The 19,694-nt window shown below is 40.5% G+C and overlaps 2 protein-coding genes across 5 annotated transcripts; one reads left to right on the top strand and one right to left on the bottom strand.

Annotated features, from left to right (window-relative positions):
• Nucleotides 1-245: 245 nt before the first annotated feature.
• Nucleotides 246-12,970, top strand: LOC108051486 (RB1-inducible coiled-coil protein 1). Of its 2 annotated transcripts, none has more exons than XM_017133613.2 (5): nt 246-1,136; nt 6,582-9,655; nt 9,715-10,048; nt 10,108-10,207; nt 11,480-12,970. In XM_017133613.2, the coding sequence occupies exons 2-5, from the start codon at nt 6,798-6,800 to the stop codon at nt 12,235-12,237; spliced, it is 4,050 nt and encodes a 1,349-aa protein (XP_016989102.2). In that variant the 5' UTR covers nt 246-1,136; nt 6,582-6,797; the 3' UTR covers nt 12,238-12,970. The 2 variants fall into 2 exon arrangements, with proteins under 2 accessions (XP_016989102.2, XP_016989103.2); XM_017133614.2 differs by lacking the exon at nt 246-1,136 and adding an exon at nt 5,581-5,621.
• A 401-nt stretch (nt 12,971-13,371) lies between these two features.
• LOC108051490 (ras-related protein Rab-23) lies at nt 13,372-19,549 on the bottom strand. 3 transcript variants are annotated; one of them, XM_017133618.2, is made up of 3 exons: nt 19,513-19,549; nt 16,190-16,533; nt 13,372-15,374 (listed from the first exon to the last, which is right to left on the bottom strand). In XM_017133618.2, exons 2-3 carry the CDS (start codon nt 16,307-16,309, stop codon nt 14,688-14,690), a joined length of 807 nt encoding a protein of 268 aa, XP_016989107.1. In that variant the 5' UTR covers nt 16,310-16,533; nt 19,513-19,549; the 3' UTR covers nt 13,372-14,687. The 3 variants fall into 3 exon arrangements, with proteins under 3 accessions (XP_016989107.1, XP_016989109.1, XP_016989108.1); XM_017133620.2 differs by lacking the exon at nt 19,513-19,549 and adding an exon at nt 19,422-19,443; XM_017133619.2 differs by lacking the exon at nt 19,513-19,549 and adding an exon at nt 16,782-16,828.
• Nucleotides 19,550-19,694: the final 145 nt, after the last annotated feature.

Below are 19,694 nucleotides of genomic sequence, written 5' to 3'. Positions count from 1 at the left end.
CAATCGTTGATAATTGTTAATCTTTCTGTCAAGAGTTTCGATTAACGCAAACAGAAATGTTTTTTAATGTTTTTGTAATAATTGAATACAAATTATTATTGCTGCTTTAGTCTGCAGAAATATTTACTTATCGCACCTGTTAATAACGTACATTTCAAACAAAAAGGGCCAGTGGAACTTGGCTATAAGATCACAGTTTGTATCACTTGAGTAACGTATCACCCCAAGTGTCGTTATCGATATCGACTTGAAAATCTGTTGTCATTCTCACATCGCGAGGCATAAGCAAAGACAAAAAGTGAGAACGAAGTGCGTTATTTCATTTTTATACCATTTAATTTAATTAGAAATCTAAGCAAAGCTAGAATATGCGCGAGTGAAATTGTGCCTCTCCAAAACCCCAAACGGCTCCCGTGCCCGCTTTGTGTAAATGGCCAATAACTGACGCGAAAAGTAAAACTGCCAACAACAACAAGCAGCAGAAAACAGAAAGCATAAGCAAGCAGCACCAACAACAACAACATCCACAGCAGCAGCAACAACAACGCAATTGTGATAGACAAAGAAATAGATTAAGAAAAGGGAAGCAAACAGCGAAAGAGAACAGAATGAAGGGCAATACGAAGACAGCCTGAATTATATGGAAAATATTTCTTTGCTCGAACATATTGATGGATACTGAGATTAGGGCAACTCAAGTTGATGGGTTTTATATACTGGTACATTTGATACGCAACGAAAATAGCTTTTAAAGTAATAAGTAATAAGCAATTGGAAGAGGAAGCATAGCATACAAAATAAATAAGAAAATAGTGGAAGGCAAAGGGGAAAATAAAACAACACTGTGGCGTTGAAAGAGAGGAAGCAGCAGGCGAGCGAAAATAAAGAGGAAGAGCTTTTGTTGTTGTTGCTGTTGCAAATAAAAACACAAACAGACACACATACTTAGATACAAACACAGCCACAGCTGATGTAAAATAATTTGCTGCGCCTGTGTGTTTGTGCCCGTTTACAATTGATTAAAACCAAAACACACGAACATACCGCACTCACACTCTACAAGCAAGCGGACAACAATAACACTGGCACACAGACACATTGGCGCACCATTGTGAAAATTGATTAAAGATTATAAGGTAAGTGTGAGTGGGGCACGGTTTTAATTAACCGTTAGTTATAGTTTTATGCACCAATACCAGCGCAACCGACGACGCCCTTTTAAATGCATAAATTCCACCCGCTTCCCACCCTCCGTTGGCCGTTATACCAAGTGCAACTACACCTGCTGCCATTTTCTTTTTTTCGAACGTCAGCAACCCTCGCGCATTGTTGTTATGTGCGTCCGTTTGAGCCAAATTGCAATTAATTGCCATAATTTACATATTTTACAAGAATAACTCGGTGCCTGTGTATGCATTTGTTCGTCATTCCGGAACTTTTCCTGTTAACTGCATCAGAGTGCCTAAGGAAAGGCAATACAACAAAACAACAGCTGAGTGAGAGCGCGAGAAGAAAAAGCAGGGCAAAGGGAAATAGAGAATGAGTTGCAGACGGCTCGGAGTATCGAATATCGATAAATTCCAGCCAAACAGCTGATCGTGTGTTTATTATACTATGGATTTTCGGATGATATTTTATTTGTATCTCTTAACTTTCTTTTGTTTGCTTTTCGCTACTTGGCTTAATTTGTTTACACTGCAGTTTGAGTTTTTTGTGAGTCATGCTTTTGAACCACTTAAAGATTATAGATCTAGATACATATTAATAAAGTACAGGAGACAAACAAGAGTGGCATTTACCATTAATTGCAGTTAGCTGCCCCCTGGCAGACGCTCTTTGCCGCTCCCCTACGAGAAAGTGCCTTTTCTGCCCCCCACAACGACAAAAGAAAAGAGAGCTGATAAACTCTGACTGCGCTGCCGACGCTCCGTAATCAGTTTGCAGCGGCAGAGGAGTTCAGTTCACTTGGATTTGGTTCAGGGTTTTCTGCTTTCCCTCTTTCTCCGCCTCCAAATCCGTGGCACTTTAACGTCACCTAGACTCTTACTCTTACCAAAGATCCACTAATTTATGCACTTTGTTCCTGCGAAATTATTAGTATTACCCATCACCCACAACCAATTCAAAGTACATTAAAACTATACATAGGACATAAGGTTCAGCTGTTATATTTCACAATTTAATCAAAAAAAATCAGCAAAAATGAATGTCATTAATGTCACAAGACAGTATTCGAACTTTTTCTATATTTTAAAATATTTTAGTTATTCAGTATCAACTCTTAAACTAGTAGAAATGTTGAAATATGTTCATAGCATTGAATGTTGAATGTACATATGTATATTTTAAACTTAAACATAAACTAGTTGCGTTCATCGTAAAACCTGTTGTGTTCACTTGTAAGAACTCAACTTTCAAAATTAAAATTTCCACAATAATTTAAACTACTGTAGACAATTTTAATTGGAATTTTTTTATTGCCGTACATTTTTATTTGTATCTCAATAATTAAATCATGCCTAAATCAAATACGAAATTGTCTTTCTGTCCAACAAAATTGTTCTCCTTGATTGAAATCATTCCTTGATACTAAAATAGCCTTGGAATTGTAATAATATATATAATAAATATATTATTTTCTTTAAAAAACACTTAAACCGGTAAATCGAAAGTGTATTATTCTTTATTCTTTAATTTGTTTTCATAAAATAGGATAATAATCCACAGCATACGAGAAAGATGTAATTTTAGTAAATTAATTTCATATACAATCCCCCATAAATGTATAGAAGCAGCCGTCGCAATCTGCAAATTAAATTCTAATTTTAAATTTCTGGTCCGATGTTGAAAACAATATATAAATTAAAAATGTTACAAAATTTGAAACAAAAAAAAGCGTCAAACCCACAAAATAAAAACACTAAAATAGAATAAAACAGTACTTTCTGTACAAGCGGTGCTATTACCTTGAACTACTTTAGTTTATTTGTAACTTGAATTTAAAAAATACAAAGGATCAAAGATACAAAATTCATAATCTTTTTGTAAAACGATTTAACTGCTATATATATATATATATACTGCTGTATATATACATATTTTATAAAAAATGCAAGTGAACTTTTAGGTGCTGTTATTTTAACCGCAGCTGTACATATATTTATTTAGTTTACCCACCTTTTTGATAAGATCTTATCTGCTTTTGGGCTCGCTAAAGGATTTCTGTTTAGGTGTTCTAATGGGGAGAGGCCTAAAGTTGAGGGGCATGAGATTATTGCACTCTGGCGTGTCATTGGTGATTAATCGGCCGGTTATTGCTTTCTGTCTATCAGAACAATGGCTATTTCATCAATTTGTTTAAGAGTACCTGGCATTTTTCCTGGGTATTGCAGATGCTCCTGAGTTAATCGTTCCTGGTATTTCATCAGCTATAAAAACGGTGTACCGTTAAATGTGTCCGCTAACATTGGTAATATCCAGCGTCTTGGAAATTTACAAGTTTGGTTTTACGAAATGATGAAATTCGCTTAGGTAAAAAAAGGACCGCGGAGTCAGGTAAACGCTGGTGCGCCGGCGTCGCTGTTGACGTCGCCGTTGGCATTGACACATGCGCAGCGTTAGTGCTTGCTCTCTCTGACTTCATCTGTCTCCCACTTACACACTGAGTAATCAGTGATGCCAGCTCTTGACTCTAAAACAAATAGAATAGTTGAGCCTAAGCTAACATGTTTATGTTTTCAACATAAATTTATTGTTTTGAACACACATTAATATAATTTTGAATTTATTTAATCATGTTGCTATGCAGTAGGCTGACTATTCCCAAAAATGAACCCAATAAAAAACCCATTTAAAAATATTTAAAAACAAGAAAGGAAAGCTAACTTCGGGCGGAGCCGAAGTTGAAATACCCTTGCAGAATATTCTGCAAATTATATTTTCCAAAATTATTCATATGATGCATTCTTAATACTCATAAAAAATCCCAACTTCCTAACTTTAAAAACACCAAAGTTATGGCATTTCCAATCGTTCAGTTATGTATATGGCAGCTATAGAATATAGTCGGCCGATCCTTATGAAATTTGATATGTCGGATTGATTGGGCAAAAATAAAACCCATAGAAAATCCCAACTTCCTAACTTAACAAACACCAAAGTTATGGCATTTCCGATCAATCAGTTATATGGCAGCTATAAGATATAGTCGGCCGATCCTTATGAAATTTGGTAGGTCGGATTAATAGGCCAAATATAAAACCCATAGAAAATCCCAACTTCCTAACTTTACAAACAACAAAGTTATAGCATTTCCGATCAATCAGTTATATGGCAGCTATAGGATATAGTCGGCCGATCCTTATGAAATTTGGTACGTCGGATTGATTGGCCAAATATAATACCCATAGAGAGTCCCAACTTCCTAACTTAACAAACAGCAGAGTTATGGCATTTCCGATCAATCAGTTATATGGCAGCTATAGGATATAGTCGGCCGATCCCGGCCGTTCCGACTTATATACTGCGTGCAAAGGAAAGAAGGGTGTGTGCAAAGTTTCAATTCGATATCTTTAAAACTGAGAGACTAGTTCGCGTAGAAACAGACAGACGGACAGACAGACGGACAGACGGACAGACGGACAGACGGACAGACGGACATGGCTATATCAACTCAGGAGGTGATCCTGATCAAGAATATATATACTTTATAGGGTCGGAGATGTCTCCTTCACTGCGTTGCACACTTTTGACCAAAATTATAATACCCTCTGCAAGGGTATAACAAGAGAGAACGCTATAGTCGGGTGCCCCGACTATCAGATACCCGTTACTCAGGTAAAGGGAGTGCGAGGGAGATGGAGATAGAAACTTTGATCACGCATAACTTTTTAACGAATGGTCCGATTTGAAAAATTTCTTCTACATTTCGATATGTATTGATAAACACAATAAAACTGCATTTTTACTTTTCCGAAATATTTAAATTTTTTAAATCGTATATAAGCGATTGTGGGCGTTAAAGGGGGCGTGGCACCTTTTTGAAACAAACTTGCGCTGCGTAGGAACTCCTAGAATCTGCACGCAAAATGCCAATCTTCTAGCTTTTATAGTTTCCGAGATCTCAGCGTTCATACGGACGGACAGACAGACGGACAGACGGACAGACAGACAGACGGACTGACGGACATGGCTATATCGACTCGGCTAGTGACCCTGATCAAGAATATATATACTTTATAGGGTCGGAAACGCTTCCTTCTAGCTGTTACATACTTTTGCACGAATACAATATACCCTTTTACTCTACGAGTAACGGGTATAAAAAATGTTGTGTAGAAAATAATTCAAAGAATTAAATTTTTGATTTCAAATTTAATTCTAAGGTTTGTCAAAACTATACTTACATAACAGTAAGTACTAGGTAATATGGCAGGCAACAGCTATTAAAACTAGACAAATCCGACTCTAAAATAGCTGAATATGGCAACTCTGTTAGTAGGTACGATCGTAGCACACGTGCGGCGCTCTCTCACTCGCTCAAAATTTCTCTTAGCCTCTCGCATTTGGATCTGCTCATTTGTTTTCGAGCCACCCGCTAGTCTAGACGTGTTAAAATCAAGGTGCGTTGATAACACGTTCCACGCTGTTGTTGTTCTGGTTGCTGTTGTTTACGGCCCGCAAAATAAATAGTGTGGGGGAAAACAGAGTGCGCGTGTGCTAAGTGCGGAGCCAGGCTCTTTCCGCTTTTCCGCTTTCCCTGATATACGCCTTATCGCCAAAAGCCGTCTGCGGGACTAAACTGAAAACAAAATTATAAAAATAAAATTGAATAAGCGTCTGTGCACATGCTCGCGCTTCTATTTTTTTATTGCGACTCGGAAATGGGCCAGTTAGTCATTAACATTTGAACCGCCCCCACGCTACGCCTCTCTTTGTTCCTCCGATGTCAGAAAGAGAGCAAGTAGCCAGTGCGACAGTTTGTCTAACAGCTGTTGAAAGCGACAGTGATCCAATGGCTTAAAAATAGCTAAGCTAATCTTAGCCGAAGATTAATAGTGGATTCAATAGTGGTTTTTTCACATATAATCAAATCTAGGCTATTCAAATGGTTTTAAATCAGCAGTAAAACTGTATGCCTACGGTTTTATTAGTAGTTGATCCTCAGTGTGCTTTACACATGTGCGTGCTAGTTCTTAAAAAAAAAATTTATGATATCCTTGAATAATACAATTCCGTCAATTAAAGGTAGCCCCGACACACAGGCATTTAAAACTATGATGTTTTTAAATTAGTAGACAATTTAAAACTGTGCAAAGAATATTTTTCGAAATTTTGATTTATATTTAAAACGGCTATTCAGTAAATATTGTAGAATGCTTGTTATGTGTATTCTAAGGTTTGAAAATCTCTATTGAATAAGTGAATTTAAACTAATGTATACAATAATGAAATAATAATAATACTACGTGTTGCATTATAAATCTAAACGATTGCTGGTTCCAAACTAGTTATGTGCGCATCACAGATAACAATATATTAACTTGTTTATTCTCTTTGTCTCTTTCGTATCTATCTTTCAGCTTTACACTCACACACACGAGTATCGACCATAAGTACAAGCACACGTACCGATGAGGGAACACCACTAAATCGTCTGAAGCACTGCCAAACCATAAGTGAGACGACAGGATCAGAAGGAGGAGGAGGAGGAGCGGGTGTGGGAGAGGAGGACCCGGAGTATCCCCTCCAGGAAGCGGGAGTCAAGTCGAGGACACAGCGGGAACACCAACGAATCCATGATGCTGTACGTTTTTCACGTGGACGATGGTCGCATGTTGAGCTTCGACATGAACGTAGCCTTAAAATCGGTTGAGCACCTGAAGGAGACGATCCAAAAGCTGCACAACATCCCGGCCGCCAATATTGTGCTGCTGGTGAGCGGCGGTGAGGTACTGACGCACTCCACCCAGGTTTCGTGCTACTCGGCTGGCACTGACACCAATCCCATTTACATGTTTCTCACGGGGGACGAACGCCCGGCGCCCACGAAATCCGACACGGATCCCGACGCCGAACTCCGTCGCCAGGTGGAGGAAAGTCACCGCTTGCCAGCGGCTCTGGAAACGGTGCGTCAGCGGGCACAGCTTGCGCAACATATGCGGGAGCTGGCCAGAAAGGAAGAGGATCTGTGCGAGCGTCTGGTCCACGAACAGCACCTTCAGCAGCAGGGCTGGTCGGCGGTGGTGGCCAATATGGAGGATTTGACGAACGAGTTTCGCGAGCGCTTCCACAACTTCTGCTCCTCTTTTGATCGGCATCTGCAAAAGCGCGAGAGTTACCTAGAGCTTTTGCACAACTTTGCCGATGATCTCAAGCAGCTGGGCAGGATACCCATACTCCCGGCTCTGATGTCCCTGGCAGAGGCCGATTTCCATGGCTTTGATGAGCTGTTAGAGAACGACGACGTTTTTACCGCGCAGCAACAGCCTGCGCAGCAACAGCAGGGTCTCACTGAATCCTCCCAAGCGGATTCCCCCAATAAGAAGCTCAAGATGGGTGACGAGGCGGAGGCGGATTCTGGTGACCAGCCGGAGCGAGTTTCCCAGACCTCGACCAGCAGCAGTTCGCTGGCCCGTCGCCACAACCTCAACCTTCTGCAGTGGATTAGCTCCAAGGGTAACCACAGTGCCCTACAACTCATGTCGGACGAGTGCATCCAGGGATTGGACATCTTCAGTGCGGACATCTACGAAAAACTGAAGGAGGAGGTCAAACAGATCATAAAGATGGCCAATCAAAGCGACGTAAAGGAGATCAAGGGTCTCGGAGACCGTCTTTGCAAGCTGGAAGAGCTCAAGTTCCGAATCAAGAAAATGGTGCAGGAGCAAAAAGAGCAGGCACTCGCTCTGCAACAGAACGAGGCGCGGGCGCAGAATCTGCGCGACAACTCCGTCCTGCCAGATCTCTGCCTCTCCCATCGCTCCCAGCTACAGGTGATGCTGGAAAATCACACGAAGATTCGCGACTGGTGCCGCTGCATAGCTAACTCTAAGGACGAGTTGGGCTGGCATCTGCACACACGTCTGTGCCGGATCGTGTGGATCGAGAATCGAATGAGTGAGTTTGACAATCGGTTGCTGTTTAATCATCGCTGCTTGCGGCGGGCCGAGCGTCACATAAGCATCATCGAGCAGATCCACCGGGCACCGAGCACTTATGTGGCAGCCGTGGCGGAGGTGGTGCGTCGAAAGATTTTTTCGGACGAGTTCCGGCAGTGGGCTACTCGCCTCTCTGTAGATTTCGATCGCATCCACGGCGAGGAGTTGCGCCGAAGAAGGGAGTTTAACGCGAGTTTTGAAGGGCATTTTCTCAATATTCTGTTTCCTGGCATGGGTGACATGCCTCCAGCTTTTGCGAATGAACACCCTTTAAGCTTTGACACGCGTCTCCCTCCACTGAGTAGGTCGGACATGGAACTGCTCTCCTCTCAGCTGCCGGAACTGGCAGGGCAGTTGCAATTGCCCGACATGAAACCTGTGATAGACTTTTTCGTCCTCCGTTCGGGCAAAGATGGAGAGCAGGATCAGGAACAAGAACAGGAGCAGGATACACCACTGACGGCTCCTCGCGTGGTCGAACTGCAGGCACAGACAGCTGCCTCCGATTGTGAAACGGATACAGAAACCGAGTTCGAAAAGCTCAGCACCACATTCAAGTGTATGGCCACATCGACCTCTGCCAGCTTGGTGGAGCAAGTAGCACAGGGTACTGCCACCGAAGATCTGCTCATGCTCAGTGCAGGGACCCTGACGGAAGAGAATGCTGGCAGTATGCAGCGGATGCGTAGCGACATGGAAAATATGTCTAAGTTGGCCAGAGCCTGCCTCCATGAAGCTCGCTCCAATTTGGGTATTTTTCGCAGTGATGCTGCTAACTACCAGGATGAGCTGCACTCCGAGCTACATCTCCTGAAGGATAAGTGTAATGTGCTCAGAATGCAATATGAGGCACGCGTGCAGAAATCCCAAGAACAGTTGGAAGAAATGCGCTTAAAATTGCAGCTGGCAGAGCAGGAAAAGCTGACGGCTGTGGCTCAGGCCCGGGAGCAGCTTATCCACGAGCACAAAACGGAGCTGGAATCTCTTCGCTGCCGCTTCAAATTGATGACCTCCATGGAGCGCTCGCCCTCGGACAGCAGTCTTGAAAAACTTGAGCGGCCGACGAGCAGTGCTAGCGTGGCCAGCGCAAACACTGGCGTGGATATCGATCACCTGCTGGCCCAGCAACGCCAGGAACTACTGATCCAAAAGGAGCGCGCCATTAGCGAGGCTGTCGATTCCGAGCGATCGCTATGGCAGTCGCGCCTACTGCCTCTTAACTCTGAATCTGTGATGGCCAACGTGGGCATATTAAAGGACATGCTAGCCGACAAGGAGCGGCAGTTGGATCAGCTCCGGGAGCAGAACAAGATCCTTACCCAAGAGTCGTACCAGCTAAAAACCCGACTGGAGATGATCACCAACGAGGATGGCAATAGCTGGCTTAAGGAGAAGATTGACTATCTAAACAAGGACAAGTGCCGTCTGGAGGAGGAGCTCAGCCAAGAGAAGAGCCGGCGCCAAGAGATGGAGACCAGTGTGGCAGCTATGAGGAGGTAAGGACACATGGCTTTCTGGTTAAACGACTGCTAAAAACTAGCTTTTTCGCCCATAGCTCTGCCTATGATCTGAATGTGGGTGGCGTCCTGACACGTTCCAAGTCCAGCGCCAGTACCAGTCACCGGTCCATCGCATTGGAGGGATGTGCGCGAGGCGATCTCGTCTTCGTGGTGTGGAGCATGCGTCATGCTCAATTTATGGTCGTACAGGACTCGCTAACCCTGTACTTTGTCCACGCCGACAGTCTGGCTGGTCTGCAGCTTACAGCTCCGGTCACACCCACCCCGACATTGGAATCCTCGCTGGCAGTTGTGGAGCTGAATCAGATCCCGCTGCCCTACTACGCCATAGGCCGAGTCATTGACAAGGAGTACTGCCAGGCGCGAAAGGTGAGTGCATAAATATATATAATTGAAAAAAAATCCTTACCAGTGTATTTTCTTTGCAGGATGATAATCGTTATCGCGTGAGCAGGGGCTCCAAGTTCTATCGCATTAAGCTGGCCCCGTTGCCTTCTCGAAATGCTTCGCGGCGGGAGCGCTTAGAGTGTAAGTAGTAGTTCGAGCAAGTATTCCGTCCATAGTTCAGGAAGCTTTGATTCGTTCAAACTTACTCAATTTCTTTGTCTTGTTGCGTCAATTAGCGAGGCAATATATTATTATTAAAGCTTATATTATATAGCGCCCATATGAACAATCTAAAAAAAATTGAATACTCAGTTCTTATACCCTTGCAGAGTGTATTTTACAAGTTTTCAACGCAGTGAAGAAGACATTTCCGACCATAAAAAAGTATATATGTATATACAATCTGAAAAATAAATAAAAAACGAATTATAACTTCGCAATTTTTTAACATATACGGAGGAACTCTGAGATAAAGTGTTTTTTTTACAATTTCAGAATTATGACATTTTTATACCCTTGCAGAGGGTATTATAATTTTGGTAATTTTTTTTGTATAAAAATCGGAAAGCATCGAAATTAATATGACTTCATTGTTTTTAAACATATACACAAAATCGAAACAGTAGTTTTATAAAATATTTCAATTTTTTAATAGCTGCTACCTTTTTTATTATACCTTGCAGAGGATATTATAAATGCTATCAAAAGTTTGCCACGCAGCAGAAGGAGTCGTCTCCGATCCTATGTTCTTGATCCGGAGAGTCGATGTAGCTATGTTTGCCTGTCCGTTTCTATGCAAACTACTCAGTTTTTGAGCTATATAAACTAAACTTTCCCAAAAATCTTTCTTAATGGCAGGTATGGGCCAGATCGGAATGGGCCGGATCGGACAAAAAATTAAATATTAGTCATAACCTCTTCGTTTATAAAGTCTGAGATATAGTAATTATATCCCTTTCCAGAATTACTGTTTTAATTCTATAATAATCGGTGGAGAATATCATAAAGCTGCCATTGGAACGATCGAACATTTTTTTTTGAATATCGACATAGCTTTATTGCATAAAATCGAAGTAGAGAAAATTTAATTTAGCAAGGGTATATTAACGTTAACTTCGGCTTGCCGAAGTTTTCTTTTTTATTTCTTATTTTTTGTATTTATGTTTCCTTTCACTATACCGTTTGAAACTATAAAGTTACTTTACTGGGAAAGCGCTTACCTCTTCCCATACATTAAAATTAAACAAATTATCCAACAATCTTTTTAAGTTAAAACTTTAAATCTTTTACATTGTCGTTTTCAAATTGGTGGGACATTACCAAATTTAAAGAGTCTAATCATTCAAAGTTCAACGTCGTCATTCCGAACCCTTTAGAGTGTGCAAAAAACTAAGATATGTTTTCTCTTTTTAGCCAGCTCATCCGCCGCAGCCGCCGGTCCATCGTCTAGAGATGTCATCGATGCACCCAGCAGCAGTGTCTACCAGAGCTTTAAACAGCGCACAGTGAGCATTACGAGCGTGAATGAGGAGGATGATGAGTCAGCTTCATTGCTCAGCGAGCGGTGTCGCTATATAAGCGTCAGCGAGGAGGATGAGTTGCATGCTGCTGGAGGCGTAGTGTCGGTGACAACAACTCCTGTTACATCAGCAACAATAGCAGCAGCACCAACAACTGCAACACCTTCAGCGGTAGCAGGAGGGCCGACTACAACTGCAGCGACGGCAGCAACTCAAGCACAGTCTGTGATAACAGAGCAGCCAACGGCATCGAGCAAACTTAAATTGGATCTACTGTTGGCCTCTGCTGATATAATAACACAACCCCTAACACAACAACCACTTCAATTGCGACAGGAACAAGAGCAACACATTGAGGTGGAAAGTGCAGCGCCTGTGGCTGAAAGTCTAAATAAAACAATCCAACCGGAAAATCCGGAACCGGAAACCATTACCATCTATGTGCCCCCCAATCCCCAAGCAACATCTACTGTTACAACAACTACAAGTGCAAGCATCCTGGCCAGCATCAGTGCGGAGCCGATTATCAGCACAGCCCCCATGCTACCAATGTCCATTGGTACGGCGGCCATAAGCGAGGACTCCGACGAGTACCGATCGCTCGAGGGCAAGGATGATGGTGATGCCGATGATTTTCCCATTTCCGAATAGTGTACGACATTTAAGTACATATAACTACATGTATACATAAATGGAGTGTGTATCTAGGCTAAATCTTTTACTCTATGTAGGAACCGCAGCAAACAAACAAACAATACCCTAAAATAAAAGCCACAGGGCCAGCACCGACACAATACAGCGACACCAACATAAAACAACAACCAACAACAGCAACAGCAATGTGAAAAGTTATATACTTAACTAATTTAAAGTTTACCAAGTGCAGAATATATATTCAAAAGGAAACTAAAAACAAATGTTCTAATGTAGTCTATGTCTACATAATGATATAATCTTATTAAATTTGAATGCGGGCTTTACCCCTTCAAACACAACCACACCGACACACAAACACAAGCTAGGATTTTCAAATTTTTATTTAAAATAAAAATAATGTACTTTAACAAATTTACCTTATAATCAAAATATTTACATTGGTAGTTTTCGGTTTAGTGTTATCATTTACTTCATTTAGTGCCAAGAAAATTATTTCCAAATCACATTAGTTTCGTAGCAAGTAAAATTGAAATGAGGGAAACAAAATTATATTTTTTATAGGAATTTTTAAAAGACTAGAACACAAAAAGTTTGCACACATACCCACCCTCACACAAAAACACAAACAAACACAATCTTTTGGGCTCAGCCTGCAGAAACACAGTTTTATGCTCAGCTTACAACACTCTCTTTCCCCGCTACCCACAAAATCAAACTTTACTCTCTCTCCCTCTCTATATATAAGATATTTTGATTTTTCAACTTTGTGTAAATAAATAAGAACGGAAATCGACGAATAGTTATTTATGCCTTTATTAATAACGAGGAAACACTTGAAAAAATACATAATATACACAATAAACGATTTATGCGTTATAGTTTTTTAACGCAAAGTGTAAATAAAAAAATATTTAAAAATACTTTAAACAATTTAAATGAGGAAACGTGTAAACGATGGTGTAACAAAATCGCAAAATTGTCAAGCTTACAAAAAAAAAACAGTGTAAAATCAAAAATCAAATAAAAAATGGTAAACATTTCAAAACTAAAGTTGGCCTTAGTTTATCTGACTTCCCTTATTAGTTAAGTAAATTTGTGTTTACTTACAGCTGGAATTTCAAAACTGAATACTAAATGAAAACATTTTAGTTAATTTACATTAAATAATTTATTAGGTGAATATTTTAATGAGTCGTTACAATTAAAAATACAATATTAATAAGCTTAGGATTATTAATTCATACTCTAATATTCCGCTTACAAAAATGTATAATATTCCATGTGCTCTAGCTACAGATTTTTGCATAGAATGTGAACATTGGTCTACATTGGATCGAGTCAAATTGCGCTTTGACATGACTTGCAATTAGTTAATAATTGTATAAGATGAATAATTAATTGCACATTTGGCCAAAGCAAATTGGCGAAGGGATTTCACATGGATATCTGGGCTGTGCTAGCGTGATAAATAGCCTTTTAATTGTGCTTGGTTGGGCAAGCTTATACTCATGCTAACATATCTATATACATATCCGATATAAAAGCAAAGCTGCTTCAGTCTCCGTTATAGAAAAGTGGGCATAATACATAAAAATTTGATTTCATATCTATAACTAATTGGGGCAATTTTTGAAAAAACTGCCAGTGTTTGTGCATTTTGTATGTGGCTTTGAGAACTCGTTTTACCCTTGCAGATCGGGGGTTATTATTTTGGTTTATAGACTTGTGACTGATCTTTGAAGTGGTTGGAGAACTAAATTTGTTCTTGAAGGATATAGTTTAAAATATGTATGAGGGAGTATTTTGATTCATATGAAAACAATTCAAATCAACGTTATAAAAGTATTTGGAGTCAATTATCTATCCTGATAGTAATTACATGTATTGTTAGTGAGTTCGAACAGTACATTTTTATAATGTTCTAGTCTCCATTATATATTATACTCCATTAAACGGACGTTTTCGTGTATGAACATCAAATTCAAAGTGATTAAAATAAACACATAAAGTTGTAACATTTAAATATTGCCAAAATTAAAACATTGGAAACGATAATAGTTAGTAAATTTCGGAACCGGCCCGACAAGATTGTTTTGAAAACTTTTTGAGGGCAAAGTTTAATAATTAATCACATTTATAGTTGTCTAGTTTAGTGAGTATATATAGTTCATCTGAAAGTCTGCAAGGGTATCTCCTCTTCGTGGTTAGCTTCGAAGATCCACTTTGCTGCCTCCGATTACCTCTGCTGCTCCGTAAGCATGTCTGAACCACATCACGCGGAGTCTGTGCACGACTAGTGAATGGCTGTGGTTGCATCCAACGGTTGGCTGGCCACCCATCTACGACTTCATTAGACTCCAAAATAATTAAGCGTTAAGTATGCTCCAGTTATTAATTGCCAGCCAAGTCGCCCCTGCCATCCATCCAGTTAGTCCGACTACTCCTCACAATATTCCGCACTTCTTGAGCACTATTTTGCGCTTCCGGGCAACGCTGGAGCCATGACCCTTCTTCGCCGGACGGAGGACGATGGTGCCGCTGCTGGACTTGGTGAAGGTCGGACTAAAGGCGCTGATCGTGGGCGTGCTGCTGTAGGGCGGGTGGCTGGAGTTCTGCGGGTTTCCGGCGGCCTGTTCGTAGCTCTGGGTCATCAGCTGATGGCACTTGGTGGCCAGGTAGCGGAATACGGACGCCACGTTGATGTCCTCCTTGACGGAGGTGCGAATAAGCCGGCAGTTGAGCAGCTTGGCCAGCGTCTCCACCTCGTCGGCGGTGACCACCGCCTGTTCGATCAGATCAATCTTGTTCTGCACAATCACCGTGGGTATCTCGTTGCATTCGTTCTCCACCTTGCGCTTCCAATCCTTAATCGCGTCGAACGAGGCCCGATCCGTCGTCGAGAAGACCAGCACGGAGGCCTGGGCGCCCCGGTAGTAGGCCTTTGTGATGCAGTCGAATTCCTCCTGGCCGGCTGTGTCCCACAGCATAATGCGCACATCCTCGCCGTCGATCTCAATCTGGCGCTCTAGAAAATCCACACCAATTGTCTTTTTGTAGTCCTTGGTAAAAATGCCCTTGCAGTAGCGCTGAATCATCGAGGATTTGCCAACGCCTCCGTTTCCTACAATGACCTGGTAAAAGATACATTTTTTGTAAATAATTTATGAATTACTATTCCTACTGGAAGATTAAGTTTTTTCCCTTTATTATTAAAATATCATCTTACATATATTGAATTGTAAGAACATACTACTTCTGACTTTAATTTTAAAGATTTATTTTCATTTATATGTTTAACATACATATATTTGTATTCACCAGAAGCCGAGAAAATTAACTGTTCACAATATTTATTTGCTTTCTATTGGTCATTTAAAACGGTCAGCCGTTTACCAGCTTTATTAAGTAATTAAGCTGGTAAATTTCCATCAAATTTGGCTTGTCTGTAGAGAAACACTTCCAGAGAAGTATGTGGTGTAGAAATCAATTCGAAACAATTCCAGAAACCCATTAGAAACGATTCAGCTCAGAAAGGAAACAACCCTAATTGAACTAGAATCTTAATCCGTGCAGTTTTGCCATTAGCATCGGGTATGGCAATTCAGATTTGATCTCTCAGGTGTTATTCACAGCACTTGGAGATGCATATATACAGAAAGAAAAAAATTGAAGCAAGATGATAATTTATTCAAAAATGTTACTTATCTTTTTGAAATATATATTATTATTATTATATTTTTAAAATTTATTTATTATTTATAATATTTTTGTAAGGTTTGTGATCAACAGGCAGATTGAACATATGGAATTAATTTGGATTTCCCATTACTGACGTATCAAATAAATTGGAAAATTAAAAACAAGACCCGTTTTTGTTTCTGTGCACTCACTGTAGCCATTCATCAACAGAATGGAAGAGATTCACGCAGCCGGCTGGGCAACTTACCACTTTAATGGCCAGCTCGATATCATCTTCACGCATGCTGGTGTAGTTGTACTGCGACTGGGACTGGGTCTGCAGAACGGTCGCAGCAGCACCGCCGGTTGCCGTTTGGATTAGACGCATCTAAGCCGGCAGGTGGGCCCCGCTCGTCCAGGTGTGTAGCTGTGGCTCTCGCTCCAGCTCCTGGCCAGGTAATTCGGGGTGAAGCACGCAATCTCAGGCAGCCAAATGCAGGTGTGTCCAAATATATTTTTTGGTCAGTCAAGTTTTCCGCAGCTTTTCACTTTTCCCCCAACTTTGCGTAAGCCTCGATTCACTTTCTACGCATTGATTTCACCAAATTCGAACTGTGGAAAAAAGAAAAACCAACTCTTCAGCGACATCAGCCTTAAGATATAAAAAACTATACAGTCAAACTTCTCCAACGCAATCGGACATCTGACAGTTAGTTATAAAGTATTTTCATTCAAGTCATATAAAAGATTTTAAGCTTGACTTTTAAATAAGACCCAATGTTAGAGATTTAAGTGTTAATAGTAATAATGGGATTTATCAAGGATATTATTATTTGTATTTCATAAAATCTTTTAAGAACCTTGCGAAATATGTTTCTAAGAGTTTAACGAGGGCACTCGAATTTTTTTAGCTTATACACAGTGTCAGTTATAGAAGTTTGACTGTAAATGCAAAGGTTTTCTTTCATTTTCACATTAACCGGTTTTCAGCGCTGTTTCTCTCGTTTCTTTTCCCTAACTCTGTTTTTTGTTTGTCTTTTTCTTATTTTTCCTGACCGGCCCCGGGGCCACCGAATGCGGCTTCTAATAAGACGCAACCCGAACGCCCGAACACGCACGGTTACGTTGTTCAACAACAGGTGCTTCCACACACCTTACGCACCAGGTAATACGTGGGGGAAAGCGGGGGCAGGTGGGAAGACAGGGGCCACTGGTCAGTGGACAGTGGAAGAGAGATGGAGAATGTATAGCATTAGTATTCGCATTAGCGCGTGCTTATGAATTCTTTGAAAATTGTGCTCTTCTGCTGGCCTTTCCCCTGTTTACAGTTGCTTTCCGCTGCTCCGTGGGCGGATGGCGTGGCGATCGTGGGTTAAGAATAGATCTGGAGTGTTAATATATCTGACCAAACGTTGGGAGACGCTGAAACCCACTTCTTTACATTGTGTTTTGATGATGAGTTATTCGTTTCGTAGGCAAATTAGTTGATTTCCAAGGTTCTTAAAATAGACTCGAAACTCGGTGTCCCAAAAAATAATAATAAGCCCACTATCTATTCGGGTTGGATTGAAAATTTAACTGATACACCAACACGTATTAACGAGGGAAAAAGCGATGCTTAAGGTATAAATCTAAGTTTTTTATATATTTATTTGCAACTCCTTATTACTCCTTAGTGTATTAGCTTTAAGAGATAAGTCATAATCTGATATTAATATAAATGCATCTGTAAATTTTTTAAATTAAAAAAGTTGTACGAAAGCATTTAATAATACATCTTATTTTATCTTAACTTCACTAATACTTGAAATATTCAACAACATAATTTTAATAAATTAATTATTTTATGTGTTTGAGTGCATTACAAACAGAGTTTCTCAAAAAGTGGTCCATGAATAAATTTAAGTGGAATTGTAAGGCCTTTAATGACCTAAATATTGTGATCTCTCTCCAAGGTTAAGTTTTTAATAATTAATTAACACCCAGCGTGATTTCTTGTGATCTTTCAACGCAGTCAGCATTCCACATTAATCGGACAGGTAACACCGGATTTGTATTTTCAATTTCCTATAGTTTGTCTGATTCTCCTTTTTCTTTAACCCAAAATTCACCTTTAACCAACTGCGCAACCTTTCGCTCGTTATAATTATGCCGCGACTCTTTCTCCAGCTTCTTCTAAAAGGTTCTTACTATTTTCGTTTATTTTTTGTAGTTCATTGTTATGATAATTAAGGCCACCGGTTATAGATTTAGTTCAATAGGCATGTGTGCACACTGAGAAAACATTTATCAAAGAAACATGAAAATCTTTCAGTATTAAGGCTTTTATCATAGGAAAAGGTTTATATTGGTTGTCTCGAAACCAAAAACAAAATGTATCCTCTTTAATTTAATTTCAGTTATTTTCGATTATCAGTTTAAGAACTTTTTGCACATTCTTCAATAATACGTATTTAGTTTTCACGCATAATAAATTCTCGTTTTAAGAAATTTAAATTTTAAACAAAATATTTCTTGAATATAACGGAATGTATCTTAAGAAACTCTTAAATTTTGATAATGTGAAAAATTAGACAAAACACTGCTATTCGATTCAAAGAATGAAACTAATAATTTGAGCTCTTTGAAATTTCTACTGTGTAGGCCAACAAAAATAAAAACAACTCCGCAGATTGACATCAAATACAGGTGAGCGTGTGTAACTTTATAAGAAATATTTGTTGGTGTACAAGTTGCAGCACAAATTGCGAATAAAGCACCGCACATCAATTTCCACAGTTGCACTGCAATTATTTTGAAATTTGCCCAAGGAACTATTAGATCGGCGGCCGTTTTCTTGGCCATTGTTGTGGAATGTGGATTCTAACTTGTCCATTTAAGTTCACATCAGCAAGACACCAACACACCTGCATGGAGCCACATGCACTGGTGCACACACCTACACACCTGCCACACACACTTGTTTCTGTTGCAGTGGAAAAGCGGATTTTCCAAGCCTGCAGTATGGGGAAAAATTATGCAAATGCTGAGCCGAGCGCTACTTAAATCAATTACGAGCGCGAATTCCTCATTATTTAAATTATGCTTAAACCGTCGTCACTCGCGCACTAACGGTACCCCGCACAATGTCGCCTTCAGCTTCATTTTATCTTTTGCCATATTTTTCATGGCTCTTTTACGGCCGTTCCCCAACTAAAAAAACAGCCCAACACTCCACTCCGATTGTGTTTTCTGGGTGAGAAACGAACGAAATGAAGTTGCGAGTGCGAAAACGCGAAACTCACATTCGAATCCCAGCCCAAACTCACACAGCCCGAGCTGCAGAAAATCGTAAACACGTTCGCAGCGCTCTTCTACATGGCCAAAACAACTAAGCCAGCTAAAATGGAGCTAAAACAACGACGACAACGCGTGCGAAGCGCCTTAATTAAAGACGAGCGACGCTGACGCTTGGGATCCCGATCTCGGAATTGACCCGTAGTGAAAGTCTAGTCACACACTCGATTTATCTGTGGCTGTGCCTCTGGCGATTTCCTAGGGCGCCAAGATGAAGAAAAGAAACCCAACGGCTGCGGAGGTCGAAAAGCGCACCTGTTGTTGCTCGACGCGTTCGAAATTTGAATGCCAAGCCTGGCTTACAGACAGTGTGACCGCGGCAATCATGTGGAAATAAACCAAAATATCTTCATATGGTCACACCTGACTTTCATACCGTTTAAAAACGCTGGTGTACAAAATATTAAACCCTATTTAATTGTTTTAAAGAAATTCTC

This window comes from Drosophila rhopaloa, unplaced genomic scaffold (assembly GCF_018152115.1).
Source record: "Drosophila rhopaloa isolate 14029-0021.01 unplaced genomic scaffold, ASM1815211v1 contig_155, whole genome shotgun sequence".
NCBI classification, from domain to species: Eukaryota; Metazoa; Arthropoda; class Insecta; order Diptera; family Drosophilidae; genus Drosophila; species Drosophila rhopaloa.
The sequence above is the reverse complement of the archived record's forward strand: the minus strand, read 5'-3'. Positions and strand labels throughout refer to the sequence as shown.